This window comes from Dendropsophus ebraccatus, chromosome 3 (assembly GCF_027789765.1).
Source record: "Dendropsophus ebraccatus isolate aDenEbr1 chromosome 3, aDenEbr1.pat, whole genome shotgun sequence".
Lineage (NCBI taxonomy): Eukaryota > Metazoa > Chordata > Amphibia > Anura > Hylidae > Dendropsophus > Dendropsophus ebraccatus.
The window spans coordinates 128,508,457-128,535,174 of NC_091456.1; the positions used below are offsets into that span (position 1 = coordinate 128,508,457).

General features: G+C 40.6%; 1 protein-coding gene across 4 annotated transcripts in view; it reads right to left on the reverse strand.

Moving 5' to 3' along the window:
- Nucleotides 1–636: 636 nt before the first annotated feature.
- The window catches only part of TNFAIP8 (TNF alpha induced protein 8), a 76,270-nt gene continuing 50,188 nt past the window's right edge, over nt 637–26,718 (reverse strand). The window contains exons 1-2 of one of the 4 annotated variants that reach the window (XM_069962670.1): nt 24,197–24,450; nt 642–3,102 (exon numbers count right to left, since the gene is read on the reverse strand). In XM_069962670.1, coding sequence (XP_069818771.1) covers nt 2,534–3,102; nt 24,197–24,227 — 600 coding nt within the window. In that variant the 5' untranslated portion in view covers nt 24,228–24,450 and the 3' untranslated portion in view covers nt 642–2,533. Of the gene's footprint in view, nt 3,103–24,196; nt 24,451–26,718 lie in introns of those variants that run through there. The other 3 variants (XM_069962673.1, XM_069962671.1, XM_069962674.1) reach the window with 3 other exon arrangements.

Sequence of the window (26,718 nt, forward strand, 5' to 3'; positions counted from 1 at the left end):
CCCAAACCACACATTATGTGCCATTCCGAAAACTTGTCACATAGCACTGAATTCTGGCATAGCACCTGTTAAGAATAAGCCATCTTCTGCTATAACCACTTTGTCTGGTGCTGACATCATTTACAGAGAAGAAGTTATATCATAGGGAAACCATGTAAAACTATTTTTGTTATCTGAACAGCACAGATATGCAAATGTGTCAGATCGGTCTAGCTCCATGAATAGTGAAGACACGATGAGCACAGCAGCTGTAACCTCAACATTTCATTTCTCAATAAATACAGAACCTTCATCCCATTAGGTCCTCTTTGCCTTAAATTGTTAAACTTGCAGCCCCAGCATCTAGAGCAGGGGTGTCAAACTCAGGCCCTCCAGCTGTTGTAAAACTACAAATCCCATCATGCCTGGGCAGCCAAAGCTTTAGCTGTCCAGGCATGATGGGAATTGTGGTTACGTAACAGCTGGAGGGCCTGAGTTTGACACGTGTGATCTAGAGGACAACAAATTCTGGCATTACTGTCTGCCATTCCTTTAAGGTATCACTATGCACATGCCTTGCAAATGTTATTTCAGCAGGTATTCATTTTTAAATGGACTGTGCAGATGTATACAGGGACAAAGTGAATAAGCCCAAGAATTTAGAATAATATTACCCAGTTTAAGACCGGGCCATTTTATTATTTTATTCCATTCACAACCATTACACGTTAGTTTTAAACCAAATAAAAAAAAGTTAGCATCTTGTCTCTGTCATACATAGGATTTTATATTTATGTCATTTTTATACTAGCAATTTATTGTGTAACATTGAGGAAATAAATGTATTTAAAAGAAAAACAAAGAACCTATAAAATACCCTTTGACTTTTCGGGGGTATTTAAAACTTTTCTTTTTATTTCCCCCTATAAATAGGGGGACAGATTTTTAAAGCCAAAGCCAGGAATGGATTTAAAAGGGGAGAAATCTCAAAATTTCCCTTATGACCTGTTCTCTGTTTAAAGTCTGTTCCTGGCTTTGGCTTAAAAAAATCTGCCAGATAAATCTGTGTCTGTAAACGCATCCTAATAGGGTGTTTACACAGAGAGATTTATCCTACAGATTTTTGAAGCCAAAGCCAGGAATGGATTTGAAAACAGGAGAAATCTCATTCTTTGCTTTATGACCTGTTCCCTGTTTATAGTCTGTCAGATAGATCTCTCTGTGTAAACGCACCATTATACACAACTATTTAGGGCAATTTGTAAAACAAACCAAGAGCCTTATTAGGGCCCTATTCCACCGGACGATTATTGTTCAGATTATCGTTAAATAGTTCAAATCTAAACGATAATCGTTCGGTTGAAATGCAGTTAACGATTAACGACCGAACGAGAAATCGTTGATCGCTTTATAAGACCTGGACCTATTTTTATCGTTGCTCGTTCGCATTGAATAAGACATCGTTCGGTCGTTCGCAGTAGATACAAACGCAATAGCGAAGAAATAGCGAAGAAATAGCGAAGAAAAAACTATCGCAAATACGATCATAAGTAACGATTATCGTTCCATGGAAATGAGTGAACGTTTTCAGGTCTTTCACAATAGCGGTCGTTTAAAATCATTGATCTTTAACGATTATGCGAACGATAATCGTCCGGTGGAATAGGGCCCTTTCACAGACAGATTATCTGACAGGTTTTTAGGTCAAAGCCAGGAATGGATTTGAAAAGTGGAGAAATCTCAGTTTTTCCTTTATGACCTGTATACAACTGTGCCATAGAGCTACACCCATCTACTCCCACTGTATTGACATGTATATTCCATTATAGAGCAGAAGAACATAATAGAAGAACTTCTGTAGCTGAGTGAAGTATAGGGAGTCTAGTGTGTGCAGTAAAACACACAAACATTTCAATATCTGAATGGATAGGCGGTTTTATTTTTTATAAGACTGTTTGACCAGGGCATTAGAAAGTGAAATTCTGCTGTCTACAATCACAAATTAAGAACTTTTCACAAGGAGGATACTGGTCTCAAACATAATATTCCATAAAATGCATTGCACTTCTGTGACAGCAGATCGGTATGACTATAGTACTTACAAAACAAAGATCTGAGAACAGAAGCAAAAAACAAACAAAAAGAAGCTGCCATGTCATTCTATTATCAAGAAATAATGCATAAAGATTCAGGGCATATATATTACACAGGGGAACACACATACAATCTCTTGTATTTTTGGCAAGCCTATAAATAGCATCATCCCCATATATCTGCAGAAATTCCTATTTCTGTGTAATCCACTGCATATAGGGTGTGTTCCTCTTACAACCAACAGTACACTCAGCATGTAGAGAGAATTTGTCTGCATATAATCACTGCTTGGTAACAACGCTCCAGTGAGAACCAGTAAGCGCTATTGTGTGATTTAACAACTTAGTTCCAGTGTTACCATCAGCAGATAAAACACCATTGAATGAATGGCTTCTTACTCCTTGGTGGCAATCAGTTCCAAAATAGAATTTTCCAGCAATTATTGACAAAGCCTTCATTATTAAATATTGTCATCATCTAACATTTTGTTCACACCTTCACAAAGTCTCTGAAGATGGTTTTTGTAGGGTCCAAATGGATTGTATAGAGCCGCCAAAAACTCACAATTTGAGAAGTGATCAAACACGTGGTTGATGCGCCCATGAGACTTTGCAGTTAGATGACGCTGAATGACTTGATGAAGAAGCTCCCGGCATTCGTTCAACAATTTCGAGAGCACATTGCGGTCAAACGTGTATTCCACTTGATGAAAGCTGACAACCGTCATGGCCAGCTGATGGACTTTCCTCTTGAATTTTTCCAAAAGTGCAATCTCATCGGCATTAAACTGATTATTTCTATACAGGACAGCCAGCTTTATTACTATTTTGATGAGGTTCTTTATAATTTTCTCTGAGTCTTTCTTGCTTTGGGTGAACTCCTTGGTTGCCTGATAGAGCTCATCCAACACCTTGCCACTGGTGTCATCAATCAACGACGTTGCAATGTATTTTGATGAAGCCATTTTGCTACAAATTTTCTTCTGGGCCTCGACAGCCAGGTATTTGGAACGGAAAATATCTGTCGCCACTGAAAGAAACACAGAAAAATTATATCATTACATTGGTCACATCAGTTTTAGGCATTTTATTTTACAACATAAACAAAATATGCTATTTGCTAAACAGAATCTATACATAATCCAATGCAAGTAAATATATAACCACAAACTGTAAAAGGGCCACACCAAACACAGCTAAATGATATGTACTTGGATAAGTCAGTAAATAAACTTTAGTAACATTGCCACCACTTATACATTTACTATATAGCAACCAAGATTATTGATTTTATGTATAGATGTAAAAAGCAGTGCTGCATCTGATAAAATCTCAACTAATTTTAACTGTATTATATATACAGATCAGGACCATGTGTGATGAACTTTCTTGGTATAGGAGCTGTAAAGAAGCTGGTGTCTATGGAAAGCTCAAGTACCTAAACTGAGATCTTGTACAACTTGCTATCTTCAGTTTAGCTCAACTCCAGAGCACTTCTCTGTTTAAGCTAACCTAATCCTAGACATTCCCTAGACGTGCCCATGTAATCATGTCTGAAAAGTAGGGCAAGACAAATGATAAACCATCAATCTACATAAAATATACAGTTGTGGAAAGCAAATCATTGTTTTTAGTAAGAGGGAGGTAAAATTGCTGCCAGAGACTCTGGAACCTTAAGCAGCTTAGATTGTGCCTCTCCACTCTTCCTCCAGAAAATGAAAATATACCTCCATCTAGAAAACACCACTGGGCAACAGTCCAGTTCTTTGTCTCTTTGGCCCAGGTAAGATGCTTCTGGCATTGTCTATTGGTCATGAGTGGCTTGGTACTTGAAATGTGACACTTGTAGCCCATGTCCTGGACACGTCTGCGTGTGGTGCCTCTTAAAGAGGAACTTCACATAAGAAAAATGTGTTTTCTATTTAAAGTACATTAAAAGTTATATAGATGTGTCTATATAATGTATTACTGTATCTGTGCAGTTCTGCCAGACTGGTAGCTGATAGAAAACCAGGAAGTGAAGAAAAATGGCCCCTGTGCCAATTCACACTGTCTCCTGCTCCTTTTGCTATCCCCCCTTAGGGTACAAACACACACATCGTATACGCAGCGTATTTACTGCTGCGATACACAGCAGATTAGATCTAGATAACTGAACACAGCATCAAATCTGAACCACCAAATCTGCTGCAGATCTGCTGCGTATCTGCTGCGTATACGGTGTGTGTGTTTGTACCCTTAGGAGACAAATCTTCCATGCCTCTGTCTTACATTGTGTGTGTTTGCTGATGATGCAGACAGGGGGCAGGGCGTGATGTCACAAGAGGTTTGGCTGGATCCGCCAATCCACTGACTGATAAACCATCTCTGACCGCCCAGAAGAAGCTGCTGCAAGGACTGTGGACTGTGATGAACAGCTGAGGGAAAGCTGAGGGAACTGCTCAACCAGGAAGCACAGAAACACAATACAGAACAACCCCCCCCCCCCCTTTAAAGCACCGACTGCAGCAGCAGTCCACTCCTTGTGAATCTCCTCCAATTTTTTGAATGGCCCTTTAATATCAATCCTATGAGGGCTGCGGTAATATTCTAGTTGCTATTGCACCTTTTTCTACAGCACCTTTTCCTTCCACTTAACTTTCCATTAATTTGCTTTAATACGGCATCCTGTGAAAAGCCAGCTTCTTTAGCAATTACCTTCTGGGGCTTACCCTCCTCGTGGAGTGTGCTAATGACTGCTTTCTGGACATTTGTAGGGTTAGCAGTTTTCCCCATGATTGTGTCACTACTGAACCAGACTAATGGTGCATTTACACAGACAGATTTATCTGACAGATCTTTGAAGCCAAAACCAGGAACAGACTATAAACAGGGATCAGGTCATAAAGGAAAGACTGGGATCTATCCTCTTTTCAAATCCATTCCTGGCTTTGGCTTCCAAAATCTGTCAGATAAATCGTTCTGTGTAAACACACCATTAGGGTGTTATTTGGTGCCCAACAATTATAGGTTCAAACCTATATCAACGATCAGCCGATGATCGTCGTCATCGGCTGATCATTGTATTGATTTCACAGAGCGATAATTGGCCGCATCGGGCCAATTCGGCAGATTATCACTCCGTGGAATAGGCCCCTAAGGGTCCATTTGCACAAAGATTATGTGACAGATTATCTGCCAAAGATTTGAAGCCAAAGCCAGGAACCATATGTTAAATCGATAAATGACTGTTTACACGGAACGATCTGCGAATTTTTTGCAAACTACCAACGACGATTTGAGAACATGTTCAAAGATCAAAATGAACGATTATTGTTCGAATTCGATCGTTATCGTGCAAATTTGCACGATAATCGTTCCGTGTAAACGCAGCATAAGTAAATAAATAACTTTTTGATCATATTTTTATTTATGCACCTGGGTGTGTAAGTGGATTCGATGTTTAGTCATTTATTTGTGTTGCGTGGGCTCAATCTGACCTAAACAGGAGTCCCGTAGATAAATGGCAAATGAGGAACTTCAAGTGCGCTGCTTGTCTTTTGCAGATGTAACAATGTAAATATACTAAGTTCTCAAGAAGTTACTCCCCCAAAACATGTATATTATATAATATTTATCATGTAATAATAGAGATCTAAGGCGACAAGTGTACATCCCTAAACAAGGGTAAATCTGTGCGCTGTCTAGGCACTCGCAATCATATAATTACACAATGATGAGTATTTATTACAACAATGTTGCACAGTATAAAAGTCTACACAAGCGATAATTGATTTAACAGATGTGCAGTAATGGTTCAGATAGGATTATAGGAAATATTATTCTAGCTTTGTACCAATGTTGACACCTGGCACCTCACACCCTTGTGGGTGTAGTCTGGAGTAAGTAGAGCTATGACCTATATGGTGAGGTGAAGAATGTGTACTGACTGGAAGATGCTAGTATTATTTGTACACCATCATTTAGACATCAGGGAGCCTAGAAACGGGCTACTGGCACCTTAAAGGGAAATGAAACTTTTGAATTACATTTCCCAACAGCCAAGGGCACTAATACATGAAGTGATTATGGGCTGTAATTGGCCAATTACTGGCCATTTTGTGTAATAGCTCGTGTTGGCAATCATCAAGCCATTTAATAGTCTCTGTAAGCGAGCACCGATCTAGCAGATCAGCGCTTACTTACTGCGCTAATCAGGCTGTGAAATACGGCCCTGACTTTTTCTTACCTCCCCTGAACCAATTTCTAGGCTCATTTATGACCAGATCAACTTTGAAGTGAGCACAAAGCTTAGAAATTTCTTCAGAAGATGTCTGGGGCTTCTGTTATGCTCAGCCAATCGCAGATGAGCAGCTGATGATAGTGATGAAGGGGGGATGGCATGAGGGAGGGCTGGAGCAGTCAGGCCAGCCTCCTGAAGATGAAAAGATCGCCCCAAGATGGCAGCCGGGGTCGACAGTGATTTTGTGAGTATACTGTATAAACACTTCAGGGTCCACATTCAGGGGGGGGGGGGGGTGTTACATGGAGAAGGGGGCCATTCACTTAAATAGCACACATTACTATGTTGTATAACTTTGTAATGTGTGTTATTTAGTGAAAAAATGTTATACACTGCACTACCCCTTTGAGGCAGCAAAGAGACACATGGTACCTTTCATACATCCTTCTGTACTTCCATCTAAATCTCACAGCTGCACACAATTTACAATGAGACTGGTAGGCTATACCCTGACAATCAGTCAAGCAGGGAAAGGGCTGGGAGGAGACATTCCAGCCGTAAGAGGTGCATTGCATGATATACTTATACACTGAACTTCTTGGAATAAGGAAGGGAATTTTGCCACCTACACAAAGAATCACAAATGCAGCTTGCACTGTAGTGAGCACATTTTCCCCTGCCACCATAAGATGATTTTAGTTTTTTCTTCCTATACAACCCCTTAACTACACTTATAGGGCATGTTTTTGCTGTACACAAACAGATTACAGCCACTGTTTCACTTCTTTAAAATAAAGCTCTACAGGAAATTGCATTGCTGAGTAAGATGTATACACCAGCTGCACAGCACTGAACCATCAAGACGACTAAAATCAATGAATTAACGAAAGAAAAAAGCAGTATAAAAGGCAGGCAGGTGTACCATATCCACATCTCCATTCCAGTCCAATAAATCTAACAGGCTTTCTCCATGTGCCAAACTCCAGACACAAGAGCAGGCCTTGCTGCCTGGCACATACAGAGCAGTGCTGAGAACATTATAAGAAAAGGGTCTAGCAAGAATAACAGCTTACAACAGCACCTTTACATCTATAAAGCAAGGGAACAAATATTTAAAAAGAACACAACGTATTACATATGTTTCTTATGGGCACAGAAAACCTTTAAAACCATGATAGTCCTTCAACATAGACGATAAGAGCCTAGTGACACGTGAAAATGTGCAATCACTAGAGATGAGCGTGACTGAAGCAAACTAGACAGATGGTTTGGCATTTGAATACCATTGGCTAAAAAAGATATCTGCAGCCATAGGGAATCCTGGAAAACATGGAAACATGGGACTCGAGCAAGCTCGAGTTGTGCTCATCTCTAGCAATTACTCTTTACACTCAGGTGACATGAAGAGGGGGTAAGGCTCATTTGTCAATTTAGAATAGCACTGTGTGGTGACTAGAGATGAGCGAATCGCATGAACAAAGCAGTTCATTTGACCAATGCTCAACTCATCATGCCGGCCTTTCAGCTCTGCTCCACCCCATGTGCCGGAGAAAAGCTGGATCCAATCCTGGGAAACTGGGAGAAGTTTCCCAGAATTGGATCAAGCTTTTCCCGGCATCCTGGGAGGAGTGGCAGGGAGCGGAGCAGCAATGAAAGGCCGGCGGCTTAATAAGCTCATCTGTAGTGGACATCAAGTCATGTGACAAATAGAGTTTTCTGCAACCTGCAGTCATGTAACTGTCACAGTTTCCACTCTGTTACAAAGAAGTCACAAGTAGGTGACATGCAACTTGCACTGGCGACAGTGGTGGCAAAGTCACGTGTGACCTACATCCAAAATTCTATCATATTTGGATTTTTGGAACAGTAGTGCTTTGACTGCATTATGCTGCAACATGACTACACTGACAACCATTAGATGCAATGTTACATGAGCAGAGTGTCTGTGTACTCTGGCCTAAATCACGCATGACTCACAGGCAAGTAAACCGAAACACAGCGCTAATTTGTGGATATAATGAATATGCTGTTAGTTCACAAGCGTTGTATGTGACTTTATGCCCCCACCCCCACACATCTTTATCTGGAGATGGGGTACAAAGAATAAGGGTCAAAACGAATTCACAATGTAGACAAGTGAACAAAAAAAAAAAAATCCACAACATGACACCACAGTGCATGCACAGGAAAGATGATACTTGACTGTCCCAATCCAAATCGTCGATAATCATCCAATATATAAAATAGATATAACCCATGAAACCAGCTGCGTGGAGTATGATCTTTTTTTTTTATATCATTTTCAGAACTTCCATTGTAGACTAGAAATGGTGACAATAAAAGTAAAATAATGCGTTTTAATAAAAAAAAAATATTTGAGAAGTTTCATCTTAAGACTAGAGATGAGCGAACCGGGTTCGGGTTCGAGTCGATCCGAACCCGATCGTTCGGCTTTGATTAGCTGGGGCTGCTGAACTTGGATAAAGCTCTAAGATTATCTGGAAAACATGGATACAGCCAATGACTATATCCATGTTTTCCAGATAGCCTTAGGGCTTTATCCAAGTGCAACAGCCACCGCTAATCAAATGCCGAAAGTTCGGGTTTGGATTGACTCGAGCATGCTGGAGGTTCGCTCATCTCTACTTAAGACCTCTTTATTTTTTTACCGGCAAAAGTCTACCCGCTAGGCACCAAAAACAGACCAGGAATTCTGTCATTACATCATATACAAGTACAATGTAACACCTACAGCTAAGGTAAAGGCTGAAAGGGCACTGGCATGTAATTGACAGCCAGAGAGGATAGGTATTGGTGGAGGAGATAAGGACTCCTATACTTAAGGGACCCTCACCATGGTCAGCACCACCATAGGGGCCACTGTAAGTTTACAGCCGACGATAGGACTAATACATAATCCCTGCTATACAGCCTCTTCCATATCACATGGCAGTTCTAGAGCTACATTTCATTTATTAGATGACATTTTTCCAACACCAATACATTCACAATTCTACTATCATCTTCCTAATATCCAAAACTAAAATGTGTATATAAGGAAATATAACTTCTAAGTCTTGTGCTTAATCCTCTGCCAAGTGAAGGATGGAGCATACCACCACAGTAGATGCCATGACAGTAAGTAGTATGTGGTAGTCTATTCTAAGAATTCTTAAAGTAAACTCATTTGTAGCCATTTGCCATCAGCAGCTGCTCCCCGGCTGCTTCATCTTTCCATTTGTCACAAAATACAAATCACAAAACCCTTGTGCTAGTGGTCTCCTGACCAGAATTTCAATGGGAAACAAAAGCATTCTGTGCTAGTACTGAGGAGACTAGAAATAAATACATGTATGTTCATACACACACTCTCTGAAGTAACCAAAGATGGATGAAGTCTTCATTGTTTGAATGCCAACACTATTCTAGGCAAGAGTAAAGAAGAAAGAAAAAGCCATACATTCCTCAATGTGTCATACAGTGTGAGTGATGCTTGGAAATCAATGTAAAATTGCAAATCTTAAAAGGGACCAAACACTTTTAGGAAGTCTATTGTTACTACTGCCATGACGTCTTTGCTTTTTAGGATTCAGGGTCTTTTATCCCTGCTGGTTGTAATAAAATAAAGCTGGGCTCTTCTAGACAGATCACCAAGCAATTCCACACGAAGGATTCAACAGTTCATTTACAACAGTGGAGCAGCAGAGAACCCTGGTGTAAATCATATCATGTGTACAATGCACATATTAACTAAACATATGATCTGAAGGTCTGAAAAACTGGTTTAGAATACAGCAGTGGGCAGAGTGATATCTAAATCATAAAACCAGACAAAAAATACAGAATGCCATCTATACTGGTAACAATATACACATTTCTAAAACTATTGTACCCATTTATTTATTTTTATTTTTTTATAACAGTAGTAGCCAAGTACTTGCAGTCCAGGTTGGATACGCTGCCAGATCCAAAACAAGGCGGTTTCTAATGTAAGATCTGAACAAACAAATTGTTACTCAATCACAATGTTCTTCTATCAGATTGCAGCCTCCCCAGACCCTTGTGGGACCAGCCCCACGATCTGGGTTGTTTATTCTTATTATATGCTTATACACTTGGGTGAGAAAAAAAAAATATATAGCTGTATATGCCCAAAGTGGCCAAAGGCTTAGGAATCTTTTAGATGTCGCACACAAATTACAAATTTCTATTTTGTAATGACATCGTTCAGCTGTAGCAAAGCATTTACTTTTCCAGCCCTGTTTTCACATTCAAAGTGACAATCACAGTCACAGCACAGACGGTGTTGCGGAGTAACTTAGAACTTGCTGTTATGTTTCCATAGAGCAGAAGATGCTGATGATGAAGGTAGCTTTCTTAGCTTACTCCTCAGCATCACTGCCAGGAAAATTCCCAGCTTTATTAAATGAGATAGTTTGGTGCACTGGGGGCAGGACTACACTGAGGATTTCTCGTGCCTTTCCGCCTGCTCCATAGGCACCATTCTATGGGCTGGCTGATTCCACATTCCGCCGAAAGAATTGACAAGTCGACGGACTTTATCCGCGAGAATTTTGTAGTCTGAACCCACCCTAACAGTTATTGACCTATCCCCACTTTACTGTCAGCTAGGGGGTCTAACAGCCCAGCTCCAGCAGTGCAACTGGTATAAGATCCCACAATGCACTGCACTCAGGCTACAGGAAACCAGTAGCACACTGCATCCAAGTTTAGATATAAAAAGGGGAAGAAAATATTATGCAACAAAATTACTACAAGGAAAGCAATGTATTTACAAAATTACTCAACATATCAACCGTGTAACAGCACAAACTAAATTAACCATTTTTCTACCATTTGTTTTATTTACTATTTAGTAACCTCGTACTTCTCAGCAGTGTACACGGATTCTAATGCAAGCCACAAGTGCAGTTCTGGATCCATCATACAACAGACACCAACAGATAGACCCTATTAACTTGGGGTAAATCTGGGGTTCCATCATCTATAGGGCAAGAATAATGTAGCCTGCAATACTATTCCAGTCATGAAATCTGATGGAAAAAACAATGGTGGTTTTGAATGGAACCTTCAATGCCTATGTATACTGAAATGCAGGAATCAATGTATTCAATGTGGACGTATTAAAGTTATGTTGTGAGATGTGAAGTTACGTTGTTTTTTACTGATTAGAATCAGATATTAAATATTGTTCTTTTATTTTAATGTTTCTATTATGACTAATATATTTTTTATTTCACTTTTTGTTCATTATTATGGGGGCTGCCATATTGGCTGGGCTGTTCTTAACAGCATTTAGTTACAGCAGGCCTCAAAGAAATAGACAGCAATAGACAGAGTCTGTCCCCTTGAGATGAATATGAGACATTACTGAGCGCGCTCTGTGACCTTTAAAAAAGGTCATTCCACAGGGAGCTGCTATTGCCTCCTCTATCTACTGGTGTCACATGACGCTGTGATTCTGTGCAGATCATTTTACTGCAGCCTCCTCTTCTCACTAGTGGCACAACAGGAAGTCTCAGCTTAGTTTTAGCCCCAGTGATGAGAATGAAAACTGCAAGATATGAGGACTATTTTAGAATATAGATGGTAAAAAGGAAAATAAGGAAAAATGTCATCAAAAGTTCTTTAAAACTATTTTAACTTAAAAATTTCCATTTACACCAATATAATGCCAATAAAAACTAGAGATCATGGCACAAAAAAATGTGCCCCCAGCCAGCCCTGTGGGTGGAAAGAAAATGTAATGGCTCTTAGAAGGTGAGGAGGAACACTGCTTCAGTGTGACCTGGACATCCGTACATCAACAACCTTTGGTCATAAAGGGGTTAAGCTGGGTAAAACAGATTGTCATACTGCCAAATAAGACCTTCAGGCAGCTGAACATCTCAGCTCCTAGGATTACAGTACAGCACTATATCTCTGAATTCTTTTGGTTATACCTCCCTACTATTATCATTCTCCAAAATCCTATTGATAGACAGGAAGATTTTCTTTTTTTTATGTTTATTTGCACAGTTCTCATGCAATAAACTCATCGCCAACGCTCACCCGCACTGAGAAGAATCATCCAACGTTCACTCTATGGAAACTATCTCAACTATGCCCTTATTACCTGCAGGTTTCTTTCTGAAGATGAAGTTTGGCATACTTGTCTCTCAAGAATTATGATAACAGGAATGGCTGCAACTATTGCTAGAAATTATTCTAGTATGGAATTCTTATTCAGATCACAGTTGGATACTGGTGTGACAGGACTACATTTACTTGCCTTAGCCATAATGCAGTATGATATACAGTCACCACCCAGTTCCATTGCCTCAAAGTCAGTTAACAACGCAATAAACCAGTGTATGTGTTTTTTGTTTGTTTGTTTGCTTTTTAGGGTAAATTCACACGGGCGTCTCGCACAAGAAATCCGCAGCTAATCCGCAATACACAAATTATTCTTATTATTAATATGTGTATTGCGGATTAGCTGCGGTTTAGCTGCGGATTTCTTATGCGAGACGCCCGTGTGAATTTACCCTTAGACAAAGATTACCTTTAGAGATGAGCGAACCTCGAGCATGCTCAAGTCCATCTGAACCCGAACTTTCGGCATTTGATTAGCGGTGGCTGCTGAACTTGGATAAAGCCCTAAGGCTATGTGGAAAACATGGATATAGTCATTGGCTGTATCCATGTTTTCCAGACAACCTTAGAGCTTTATCCAAGTTCAGCAGCCCCCGCTAATCAAATGCTGATCGACCGGGTTCAGATGGACTCGAACCCGGTTCGCTCATCTCTAATTACCTTACATATACTGGGTGATATTATCATCTCCTAATTTAGATCATTCTAGGGGGGCAACACTGTCAGGAAGAGAGACAACATAGGGGGGCCCATTAACTGCATTACAGCTTTGTGCAAACATACAGGATACAATAGTGTTACAATGAACAAGATACTATTGACAAGCCTTGAAGGACCTGTTTCTCTTGTTTTGTTCTTTTTTATTTAAAATAATGCAAATTCTGAGCGTGATCGACCTATTAATTATGCAAAGGCCCCTATTACACACACTGATTTTATTTTATTCTTGAAGCAAAGTAGGAATGGATTTAAAAAGAGGAGAAATCTCAGTCTTTCCTTTATAAACTGTTCTCTGTTTATAGTCTAGTTATAGTTTCTGGCTTTGGCTTCAATGATCTGTCAGATAAATCTTTATGTGTAATAGGGCCTTAAGACAAAACAGAAGATATCAAGGGAAATTATTAAAATTGACGTTATTACAGATAATCCAACCCAGGAAAAAGTTACCATACACATGAATGTCATCAGGTTCTGGTACTGCAAAGGCAGGGTTGCTAAATATTCTCACTTTAAGTGAAGCGCAATATCCTAAAATGATGTTAGAAAGGTAATACAAACTTCCAGCAGACATGGTTGATAAATCCAGAGTTAAACATCTAGGTTATATCTATCCCAAGGAAGCAATTGATCATTGAATAAGTCAGTTTATCTACAATTGTGTCAAAGTACTTCCTTTATGACTTTAAGGGAAATCTGCCACTCGGTTTATGCTGCCCTAAATGAGGTTAGCTTAAACTAGTGATATAAATGCTGAACAGATCAGTGTATTAGTTATAGCATTCTGTTCACCCATTCTCCTAATATGAAAGAGAATAGGATACTTTCCACCCCCTACCCCCGCCCTCTAGCTGCTGATTGACAGTTGACTGCTTATATACAGCATGGGTAGATAACTGTCAATCACCAGATGGTGAGCAGAGTTTTCTGCTTCTCATGAACATCCAGGACTCCTGGGCTCATGCACATACTGGAAGGGACTAGCTGTTGTCCATGTTATTCAGCAGGATATCTTTGTATCAGCTGCACAGAACAATGTAAGCAATGCATCGTTCTGTTCAGCTTCTCTGTCTGTGAAACTTGAAACTGAACCCTGGACAGTATTTCATGCAGTGTGAACTTAGTTTAATAGAGCACTACAGCCCAGCAAGGGAGAACTAAAAAATATGTGCCATAAAGAGGTAGTGTATATATATATATATACACACATACACAATATATATATATATATGTATGTATATTTTACACATACACACACACACACAGACCGGAGGAAAGTCCGCGGCACGCAGGTTAACAGTGAAAAAAAAAAACATGGTTTATTCAATTCATGGTGCAGCAATCCAAGACGCACCGTTTCGGTGATATCACATCACCATTTTCAAGCGTATCAAGTGAAACATTAGTGAGACATATATAGCAAAATCAGCAAGCATGATTAGTGTACAATAATTAGCAAACAATAAACAACTGTGTTTCCAAAAAAAAAAAAAAAAATTATGTTTTTTTCTCACCGTTAACCTGTGTGCCGCAGACTTTCCTCCGGTATTTGAAGTCGGTCCCTAGTCAGGACCTGGGCTGCTGGCACCTGCAATCCTACAGCAGTGCTGCTCATTCTCATTCTCGCTCATTCTCTCTCATTCTCTTGGATTGAGAGAGGAGCCCAAAGTGGCCTTAAGTAAATCACCAAAGCAGGCACCACCTATCCCAAATAATGCTTATACTTGAGTGCTAGTCCCTAGATCCAAAAACGAACCAATAATAAAAAACCACAAATTAAGGGAACTAGAACAATGGACTGCACCTCAAAGACAATATACTTGTGTCAACAAATATATATATATATATATATATATATATATATATATCATTATTATAATTATATTATATATTATAATAATTATATATATATTTGCACTTTATTTGTATATTTTGAACAGACTTGCTCTTATTGATTTATTTGTTGACACAAGTCACTACTGTATATATCTTCTTTATCTTGTTGGACTGTGTGTGTTGCCTATTAGTCTTCATCCCTTATGAATCGGTTATTTGACTGTATATTATTTGTGATATAGACCAATGCTATCAATCCCTGGTTACAGTATTCTTTTAGGAGGTATCATGGTACACATTGAAGCTTATAAGGCTCTGTGTAGTTTTTTAAAATGTTTTTATATTGTCTATGTTTTTGGTTGTGTTTAATAAAATATTGTGATTATTTTGCTATATTATCTTTGAGGTGCAGTCCATTGTGTTCTCGTTCCCTTTGTTGTGGTCTTCAAAATGGCCTTAAAGACCAGACCAAATTTCAGGAATATGACCTGTGTCACTTTAATAACTTCGGGATGCTTTTACCTATCCGGCTGATTCTGAGATTGTTTTCTCGTGACATGTTGTACTTTATATTTCTGGTAAATTGGAGTTGATACTTACAGCCTATCTTTGTTTCACATATGTGCCAGTCACCAGTGGGGTCCATATGCTCACTACACCCCTTGTTAGATTCCTTGAGGGGTGTAGTCTCCATAATGTGGTCACTTGTGGGGGGTTTCAACTGTCTTGGCAACACAGGGGCCTTTTAAATACAACATGGCCCTTGAAAATCCATTCCAGCCAAATCCAGCCTCCAAAAGCCTCGGGGGAAATTGCTCTACACATTTTAAAAAAAAAATCTTTTAACCCCTTGTGAAAATGAAAAAAAGAAAAAAAAAATCAAGACTAGATCAATGTATCATGGCAAGCCTCTAATGGAAATGGGTGGCAATGCCTATTTAGTTGGGAAAAAGGGACAATTTTTTATTTATTTGTGGGTATTATGCCAATTATTAGTTTATACAGTTGAAAAGGACAGGAGTCCATCAAATTCAGGCTATGTTCACACTACGTAAAAGTACATACTTTATGCAGTGTGGAACATTGTCTACACTTTGTATGGGATCCCAGCCGGAGCGTTTACACATCGAATACCCTCCGGCCGGGATCTCGTGCGGACCCGCAAATAACTGACATGTCAGTTTTCTGCAGCCGCAATTCAATGAATTGCGGCCGTAGGAAACCCTGTCAGTTCACACAATGAAGCAAGCGGCTCCAGCCGCTTGCTTCATTGTGTGCTGTGGGAGGTTCTCAGAACCCTGCGGCCGGAAAGACATCACAAACCGCCATTGCTTTCCGGGTCATCTGGTCACCGATGGCCCGGAAAGCTGAAGATTACTGTTATTGGCTGATCTGAACTGAACTGGGGGGGTTAACCACAAGCACAAGCACCTTCCGGGAAAGAATTATGCTTGTAATCCAAGGCACCACTCTGTGTTTGTATATCAACTCTAGTACATGTAGGAATAATAATAATAAAAGTGCTTTATTTGTCCATGGTCCAGCCATTGTACATAGTTGGAAAGAACAGGATGAACAGGTAACAACGCCAATATCTAATTGCAAGTAAAACTTATAAAGTGCATGGAACCGTCAGAGATATAGAGTGAGGGAACAACAGAAGGGGAGACAAGTTTAGGGAATGTTATAAGCGAGCTTGAAGACATGAGTCTTAGGGTACGCTTGAAATTGAGTATTGGGTATGAGTCTGAGGTCTTTGGGTAGGTCTTTCCAGAGAACTGGTGCAGCACGAGAGACGTCTTGGAGGTGGGAATGAGAGGTTCTGATTATTGAAGATGTTAGTGTTAGATCGTTAGCAGAGCGTAGAGCACGGGTAGGATGATAGGTGGAGATGAGGGAGAAGATATATGGAGGGGCAGAGTTGTGGAGAGCTTTATGGGTGAGGGTGAGAAGTTTTAAGTGAGTTCTGGACTTAATGGGTAACCAGTGCAGTGACTGGCCCAGAGGGGAGATGTCAGTGTAGCTTCTGGAGAGGAAGAGGAGCCTGGCTGCTTCGTTAAGGATAGACTGTAGAGGGGAGAGCTTAGAGAAAGGAAGACCAATTGGTATGGAGTTACAATAGTCAAGACGGGAATGGATCAGGGCGACAGAGTCTGAGCGGTGACAATGGTGAGAAATGGATAAAATAAAATAAATTGGAAATAAAAAAAAAAAATAAAAAAAAATCTATGAATGCCCTGTTTCCAATTCTGATGTGAACAGAGACTGAAGGTGCCTTTACAACTTTAATAATTGTCAGTCAAATGAGGTGTATAGGTTGGGAGACCATCATACACTTTATACTACTCCATACTACTCCATAATAACCTCAGGGTATACAACAGAATGAAGAAGGTCACCCTCAATAATATTAGAAGGGGTCAATGATATTAAAATGAAAACATATCCAGATCTATGAATGGATATTGCAGCCCGTACATACAAAATGGGTGCCCTCTGCTCTCAGTACACCAGCAGCTTCAATGTACTAAAAAGGCATAGATCAGAGATACATCCACAGTGCCACGTTATACAGTCCATGTACAAGGTAATAAAGTGTTTGTGAGCCTTTACCCTACTTAACCTCCTAAACCTGTTAGATGACTACTGATAACATCTGCCTCAGTACCTCACTAGGGCACTGTATGTAGGTGATAGTGTTTATTTGTCCAATGTGAGTGTGGTCTGCTAATATTTAATTTCTGCACTGATAAATCTGAAGGTAACACATTGATTACAAGGAGTTAATAAAAGTTTGTATACAATACTTACAAATTAGGTTCATTAAAAACTCCAAATGGAAAAATCATACTTCGTAAATCTGTTTATGTATAAATAACTATGGCTACACATTTACTTCAGGGGAAAACACTCTTTATAGGAGTATTCCCATCTTACCCACTGATTGCATTGTAAAAGCATATGCCATACATGCTTGACAAGCTGGACCCTCAGCTATTGAGAGAAGGGAAGTCCAGTGATCCCTTTTCATAGATTCCCTCTAATTCAATGGAAAGGTGGCCACATGCATGGTTCTTTCCACAACTCACATAGGGTTTTATACACAGGGCCCTGTGCGTGCCTTACACTTTGAGTTGTTCTTAGTATGTCATATAACTGTAGTTCATGGCTTATATACAACCTGACAAGGTTACAGATATCACCACTTGTAATCCTTGCATACAGCTTATATATGTATGTATGTATGCTGACTATTGACAGTTACATAGCTTTAGTCATATTCTTATGGTTAATGGGGGAATCTTGTCCGCAAATCTGTTTTCTTACTCCTCTTATTTAAAGGTCCTATTCCACGGAACGATTATCAGCTGTATTTGGCCAATATTGGCAGTTACTGACGATAATCGTCCCGTTGAATAAAAAGCAACAATCAGCCAACATTGTTCATATCGGCTGATCGTTGCAGTCGTTTGTTTTTCAAACGTTGAAAAAGCAGCGACTGTGATAGCAGTGATCTGCTGCCGTCGCTCTGTGGAATAGGAGAGGTGGCACCAGACCGCCACTATCCTCTATGGGCTGCCCAGACGATCTACTGATCACCCAGGCAGCACCCCCGCGGCCCCTCCTGCACTCACCCTCTCACCGCCGCTGCGTGTAATAGCGATGGCAGCTAACAGGGAACGAGAAGCAAACGAGCGCTGACAGCACTCCTTTTCTCCTCTCGGTCGGCCTTTGGAAATAGGGGCTTAAAGGGGTTGTCCAGCATGGGGGCTATTTTTTCATATGGCCAGGGAGGAGGTGGCTGAAAGAAAAGACGTCCACTCACCTCCCCGGTTCCAGCGGCAAGTCCTGCATCACGTCGCACCGGTGCCCGGTTCCCGGCCGCTTCCGGGTGTCTGACGCGGGCCCAAGACGTGACGTCTCAGGTCCGCTCAGCCACTCTGTGAAGGAGGCGGGATCCCGCGCCACGTCTCGGGCCCGCGTCAGACACTCGGAAGCGGCCGGGAACCAGGCACCGGAGCGACGCGATGCGGGACCCGCCGCTGGAACGTCTTTTCTTTCAGCCACCTCCTCCCCGGCCATATGAAAAAATAGCCCCCACGCTGGACAACCCCTTTAAGTTTAGGCTGTATGCTGTTATAGGCAGAGATCTCTTTCCTTTTAGTTATTCATATACATTTGTCAAAGTCAGTCAAAACTGCTGCCTTCAGCGTGACCGCTTTAATGTCCAAGTGTATGGTGACCTCCTGATTCCCAACAGATTACATTGGGGAAGAGAAGGATGGCATATCTGATTTCCACTCCCGAACCCTTTTGCTTTTAGAGAGTTAAGACCCTATTACACAAATCGTTTTATTGGCTGTATTTGGCTGATTTTCAGCCATTACGGTCGATAATCGCTTTGTTTAATAAAAGCCAACAATCAGCTGATATGCATGATGTTGGCTGATCATTTTCTTTTAACATGTTGAAAGACTAACGAATAGGATAGCAATGACCTGCTGCAACAGAAAGATCGTCTGGGAGCCCCTCCCACAGCTACCCCCAGGTCGGCGCTCACTTGCCCCCGCTGATCTATAGGGGCTATAATCTGCTGCCATAGAAGAACATTGGGAACACATGAACATTTAGAATTGCTGAATGATCAGGAGAGATAATGGAGATAGTTGTTGCCTGAACAATCGTCTGACAGCTAGTTAAAGTGTAAGGACACCTCTAATGTAATGTTTATTTGTACCATCTCCCCGCCTGTAAATGCTGCAGAGTATGTTTATTATTAAGAGAAATCCCTGTATGTAAATGCTGACAATATTTCCAACACTACCGCAGCTCTTTCTCCTGCTCCGAAATAGCTCATACGTAGTTATAAGGGGACATGTGCTATATCTGGGAAAGTCTTGTGACTACCCCTATCAAAACAATGCCAAACGATCCCAAATATGTCCACAACAAGGTATGATATCCTTGATGGCTATATAAGAAGGGGGCCTCTGCTACTCCATGATGATCTGTAGAAGTAAGGTCTGTAAAAGTGCCCCTGTGTTCAGTATTATAAATATTTTTCTTAATGATTCCGCCCACAGATCTTGGCATACAACTCTTTTCAGTGAAACACATTAAGCCTGAGCCAAGGGCTGCACCACATTAGGCATGTACTGAGCAGGCACCAATGATAAAGGCTTCCTCCAGGGTCACAAATTGTAACTGCAGGTAACTAGTTAACAATGGGAGCATTATTCCAGTGTGAAATGTGCAGCCTGAAATCATTAGCTGTGTTCACATTACCGATTGGTCCTATGACGAAAGAATCTATTGCTCTCACATAGAAAGTTCCATTCACAGGCAGGAGATTCATAATTGTTACAATGCCCCAATTGCCATTGACATAAATTTACTCCAGGTATTTTCCTTCACACAAAGTTTCACGATGGGATTGCCTGCACTATATGAAAGTGCTGTTATACAGGACCTTATGCAACATGGAGATGTCTTACAAGCTTGCCAAACATCAGTGTCTGTGGCTGACATCAGTATATCATTACTACTGCGATGGTGTTATAGTCACAGGCCTGTTCACACATTTTGCTGTTGAAAAGTTCAATTTATCCATTTTTCAAGTTTCAACTCTTACCCGCTCAGGCCAGTCTCTGTGTTACGCAGCAAGGAAACAGAGCTGTGAATCATGCCCAGAGAGGTGAGATTACAGCGCCTCACCAGGAAAGTGAACTACTCAAAACAGCCACAAAGCCTATGCCATACCCGTGGCATTTGGATCACATACAAATGGCATATACATTGTAAACCTTTGTCTTAAAGAGACTCTGTTATGCGGTCCTATCTAAGGGTAGCATAAATTAGTGACAGAAGCTAAACAGAATGATGTATCACTTACATTGGTCTGTGCAGCTGATTTTGGAAATGTCCTCCTAAATAACAATAACTAGGCCTCTCCATTATGTGTGTGCTCATAAGTCCTGGATACTCATGAGCACCATCCGCAGCATATTTTCTTTTAAATAACTGAACACAGCATCAAATCTGCACAATCAAATCTGCTGCAGATCTGCTGCGGATCCTGTTGGTGTGAATGCACCCTTAAACAAACTTCAGTTGACATTTTCTTTTCTCAAAATTAAGTGTATGCAGCATGTTTGTAATTCACGTTTGTTTTAAACGTCCATTAGTCCAACAGACTGTTCTATGCAGGTTATGTAACTGCCATTGACTTTAATGGAAGCTGCATAAACAGACAGCACTACCAGCAATGCTTTTTATGTAACTTATCAACATCATTGGGAATCATAAAAAGCTTCAGCTACTTCCACCTTCCCTATCACTCCTGGCTGCAACCAGGCCAGAGGGCTCTCCACCGTGAGATGGGTGTGGGTCCCAGAGGTGAGACATACGTTTATTTAACATTTATATAAACAAATATAAATATAAATTTATATAAACAAATATAAATGAACAAACTTTGGCTACTGCTACAACTTTTGATTCAGCAATAAATGGCCAAGTTATGTTCTGGGTGGATATCCTCACATGCAGCAAAGCAAATGTACCCGAATAGCATTACAAAAAACACATTTGTATTCAGTTTCTTTCTTGCCTTCAGATATTTAGGAGTAAGGGCCAGAAACTTGACACCTTTAAAATGTTATGCCTAGCTGTACTGCACATTAGGGAATTAGATCGGGCTGCTGCGGCAATAAACTGCTGCCAGTGGCTCATTACCTAGACTTTATAACAACCATTAAGATCATGTTGGTAGTTACAGTTCGCAGTCCTTTTTAGTGTGTATGAATGCTTTCACATGGCACATGCAGTATCTGATATACACATACACACACACTGTCGAAAGTAGCAGGATAATTTATTCATGTAAATCTGTGTTCATCCTAGGCTAAGTTGGCAAGTGATCGATCCTACTCAGTAGCTGTCACTTCTTTCTATATCCATTATGGCGAACCCATGAGTGTCAGCACTGAGACGGAGCCACATGCCCGAGAAGGACAACGGCATGCCCTGGTGGCACCGCAATAACAGTATCAGGTCTTTGGCAGTGCTCCCAGGCTAGTCCTGCCCCTGTCCCACATACCGCCTGGACTGTGTGTTCTTCACATTACCGGGCACTGTGATTGGATGCGCTGTTTTGCGCCGCATGCGGAAGCTATGGTGCCATGCTGCCGCACAGCGTAGTCTGTGTCTCATAGGCTCGGTTCCTGCACATATAATCTGTGTCTTAAAGGCGCCATTGCTCCTACTTGCGAACCTGACCATTCAGCAAGTTGGTGAGTATGTGGGGTGGGGGTTGTTGCTGGTGAAGGGATGGGGAGGCAGGGGGACTGGGTGTGTATGTTGGTGAAGGGATGGGGACTAGGGGTATAGATTTTTGTTATTTAAACTATAAAATATTGCAAAATTATTATTTTTTTTTGTTGAAGTGACACATCACCCAGGTTATACTCAGTTCTGCTGACGAATTTTGACACACCAACCTGAAAAGGTTGCCCATCACTGTTCTATACCCACACTTATACACAGGCAGCCATCGATCACTGATTAGGGACTACTTAGCCTTATATGAGCAGAGATTTACATGAACAGATGATAATTTATTATGGATTTTTTCCCCACAAAGCTATATATAAGTCTGCTCATCGCCTCCTGCTCTTTGAAATGATGCCTGTGTAGTGACCCACCAGGCACTACAAAGTTTTATCTGCAATATGACATGTGCTTTGTATAACTTTGTATGACTGAATAATGCTTATCATTGGTGTCCAGCAGGTGGCAGTGCATTGCCAGCATGTTAACAGTGAGCATTAATGGGTTGTCTAGGCAACAGTAGGAGGTCTGCCCGGGGCCTCAGGAGAGCCAGGACTGCAAAGGTAGGAGTAAAACAATGTGACATTATTGGCCCTGATAACACCACCAGCACCCTAACTGGCCCTAATAGCAACTGCAGCCCACCGTGCGGATGTTACACCTGCAGATTGAACTGCATGTTCTGTGTGACAGGTTCCCTTTAATGCATGGCCTGGACACACTATGCACGGACCACAATGCAGTATGAAAGCAGTCTGACTCCTGGGGAGATTTAGATGTCTAGATCTCCCACCATTCGAGTACTTCAGCAATGCAGGTCTGGAATGTCAGACTTCCCATAAGAATGTACTTTGTCAAAACACTCAAGACAGGAAAAACTTCAGTTCATTTCAGGCCTCTGGCAATATCTCACCACTTATTTAATCAGTAAGCAAATTCAGCTTTGGACTGACACAGGCAACTGGCATAAGTACATGCCATGCTATTGTCCTTGGTAACTAAACAGAGCTTAGTTTTCATCTTCTTATAAATCTGTATTTCATACATACACACAATGGGCTTTTGATTTAATAGAAAAACATAAACATTACCAAAGCATTTAAACAGTTTTAGTCACGTTTAAAAATGGCAAATATATATATGTCAATAATGCTTTTATCTGTATAGCGCCAACTGTATAGCGCCAACTGATTCTGCATCACTTTATGCGTGCGTGATGTAGATTATATATATTTCTAATATATAAAGAGAGAGAGAGAGCACTCAGACACAAGTTTGAACGAGCCATAGACCCAGAAGAAACCCAAACACTTGATGTTATAGAAATTTTTTTTTTTTTTTTAGAAAATTGCCTTTGCTGGCTGGCTTCCAGTTTTCCAAACAGAGTTGAGCAGAGTGCGATTTACTGCACACATCCTTTACTGCTTTATACTTTTTGTGAAAGAAGAACTTTTGGTTAAGAAGAAAGAGGAAATACAGCCTGGCAACAAGCAAGCCAGAAATAGTGATCTTCAGTGCTCAGCTAAAACTTTGAAGTCTTCCTCTGTGAGCTGAGGAAATGGGGAGCTCTACAGCTCCTTTCTCGAGCTCCACTGAGAGTTTAAAGTGAGCGTCACTTCACTTTCCAATGCAATCTGAGTCTAGTTGGCCTAAATCTACCCAAAACACATGCAAACACTGGATCGCCTCATCCCGGAAATCTAAAATCCAGGCTTCAAGTGAATATGCCAGATCTTCACATATAATGGCTGAATGCTATCTGTGCAGGGGACAGCTGAGGACAGGGGCACAGGATTTCTTCATGCCATACGAGATCAGGCAGAAAGTTTACAGCAGACTAGTGAAATAGAACATAAAAACCTACCTTCTTTTGGTTCATCTGACTCTGAGCTCATGGTGTCAGTGTAAAGTCACTGGAGACCAGAATACAGCTGACGTGCGCTCTGAGCAGCAGAAGCAGGCAACTTCTCAAAAAAAGAAGAAGAAAAAAAATCAGGATGGAACGGGGAAAGTTCTGAAAGTTTGGCCAATCACAAAGAGGCGGTATAGAGGGAGGCCCGTCCCCTTCTCAGCCACTGTCTGGAGACAAGCAGCACCTTCAGACAAGCATGTATTCAGGAGGGCAGCACTACAGTCTACACACTACTGTCTTCCTGGGAGTTTTGGGAGGTTTTTTTATTTCCTTTAAGAGGTGGGGAGTCTCTTGTTACAACACGAATGGATTACAGGAAGGAGTTGTAGTGAGCAATGCTATATGTTCAGCATTTCTTTAAAGTGGTTGTCATGGCTTTGCTGCCTAAGGCTAATAAGTCCAGTAGCAGCAGTACTGGCTCAGCTCTAGAAAAATGTCACAGTCAGAGGTGCGTCATAAAACAACCAGGGCTGGGCTCCTGGAAATGGGATAGTGGGAGAAGCTGCATACTAACACATAGCTGTGAAAACAAATACTACATAAGGGCCACATGCATCTGCACTATAAATCTTCTTATTAAAAATAATAATGAAGTCACATCTTCCGAATTTATCCCTTGAGATAAGGCGAAGGCTGGGATATTCAGATATAAATGTAGTTCATTGTACTAAGTCACTCATTACAGACTGCTACATGGGGCTTTAGCATCTGGCATAACAGGCATGCCATTCATTTTTTTTTTTTTTTTAAGTAATATTCTAGATGACTACTGATAGCATATTGTGGGACCTGTGCAGATCAGCAGACATATCAGCACTGCAGCCCCTTCATTGAGCCTGATACTGGAACTCATCCATGTTTGACCATTCTGATGATCATAGTAGGTCAGATCCCCATCAACCTCCCGTTGTAGGCCTAGGCCAATAGGACAAATTTACACTCAGCTTTCGGACATTATTTCCAGGCATCCAAAAATTGGCCCTTTATATAGAAAATTGGTTTAAAAAAAAACACTTGGCACAAAAACACTTGGCACAAAAACCGCCAATTTTTAGCAAAATGGACAGTAATAAATAACGCTAGTTAATTTTACAACATTTTACAGCTAAATAAATGGCCAACTTTACTCTGAGTGAACACGGTCTTAATGTTTGACTCCCAGAGAGCCATTTTAAGGTTTTTGGCTAAAAAACAACCGCCTTAATTTTATATAACTGGTAATACTTTCAGAAAGAAATGGGTTATTCTCCTAGGTGCCACATTTTTTTGCAGGGGTCTCTACTACAGAAATCCATTCAAGTGATGATGCCCCCTGCCGATAAGCTCATGATTGACAGGCTGCTCCCTATGCACAGTGACAGAGTGGGAAACAGTGGCAGGCATGTGCTGCAGGCTTCAATATAGTTCTTCTAAACTACTGACAGCATCTAAATAAGTGAGAACCCGTCACCATCAGCAAGAGCAAACTGCTACTGAAAACACAAGCCCTGATTTCCTATGACTGCTGTGCCAGAACATATATTAGTGGTGGCAAAAATAGTAAAATGTACCTTGCTCGACAAGGTAGCATTATTTATCAGAAAACGGAAGTCGCTTTGTCATAAAAGGGGCATGGCCTAAAATGCGCCAATTTTTTAGCACACAATTTTGATATAAAGCAAACCAAATAATAGACAGTGTTAGTAAGGCTGCCCCAATGTCTCTCACAGGTTTGTCCATGTAAAATGGTTAGAAGGCAATAAAACATTTCTGCTGCAGGAAAAACACATTGGTATCTGGAGCTGCCGCAGACAGATTTTTTTTTTTTAGGGTTTCTGAAGGCAGACCTCAATATAAAAAGGTTATTGTGCTGAGAAAACACATCAACGTAATTGCAGTTCTTTCATTCTAAAAACTAGAGATGTGCATGAACAGTCTCACTGTGGAACAGAAGAGCAATATAATACATAGCGAAGATGTGTGGCCACAGAATATGCATAGCCGAGGTGAACTACAGTATATTATATGTCAAGAATAACAATATTGTGGCTTTTATATTGTAAGTGAAATGTATTTGCATATAGATCACACATTAAAAAAACAAATAGGTAAATCATTTTTACAAAGTGGACAGAGCTTCTTTTACTAGTGGAAGATGCTTCATTCAGACTTATGGCAGAAGTCTGCATATCTGTAACAAGTGAGTCATGTAATAGGAATTCTGGTGATTTAGGAAATTGATAAAGCTGATGAAAAGAAATACAGAGAAGTGCATTATCCAGGCAACATTGTAAAAACAAAAACAAATGTCACAGTATAAAAATAAAATGCAAAAGAATAAGGAGCTGCAAAATATCTGGAAACACTTAAAATAATGAACAAACTGCTCTCGTTCCCCGCTGAAAGTCTTTTCTCCTAACCTTCTGAAGGCATTATGGGTCAGATATGCTACTTGAAGAGGACATGTGAGTATTACTTGAAATGTTTATTTTAGT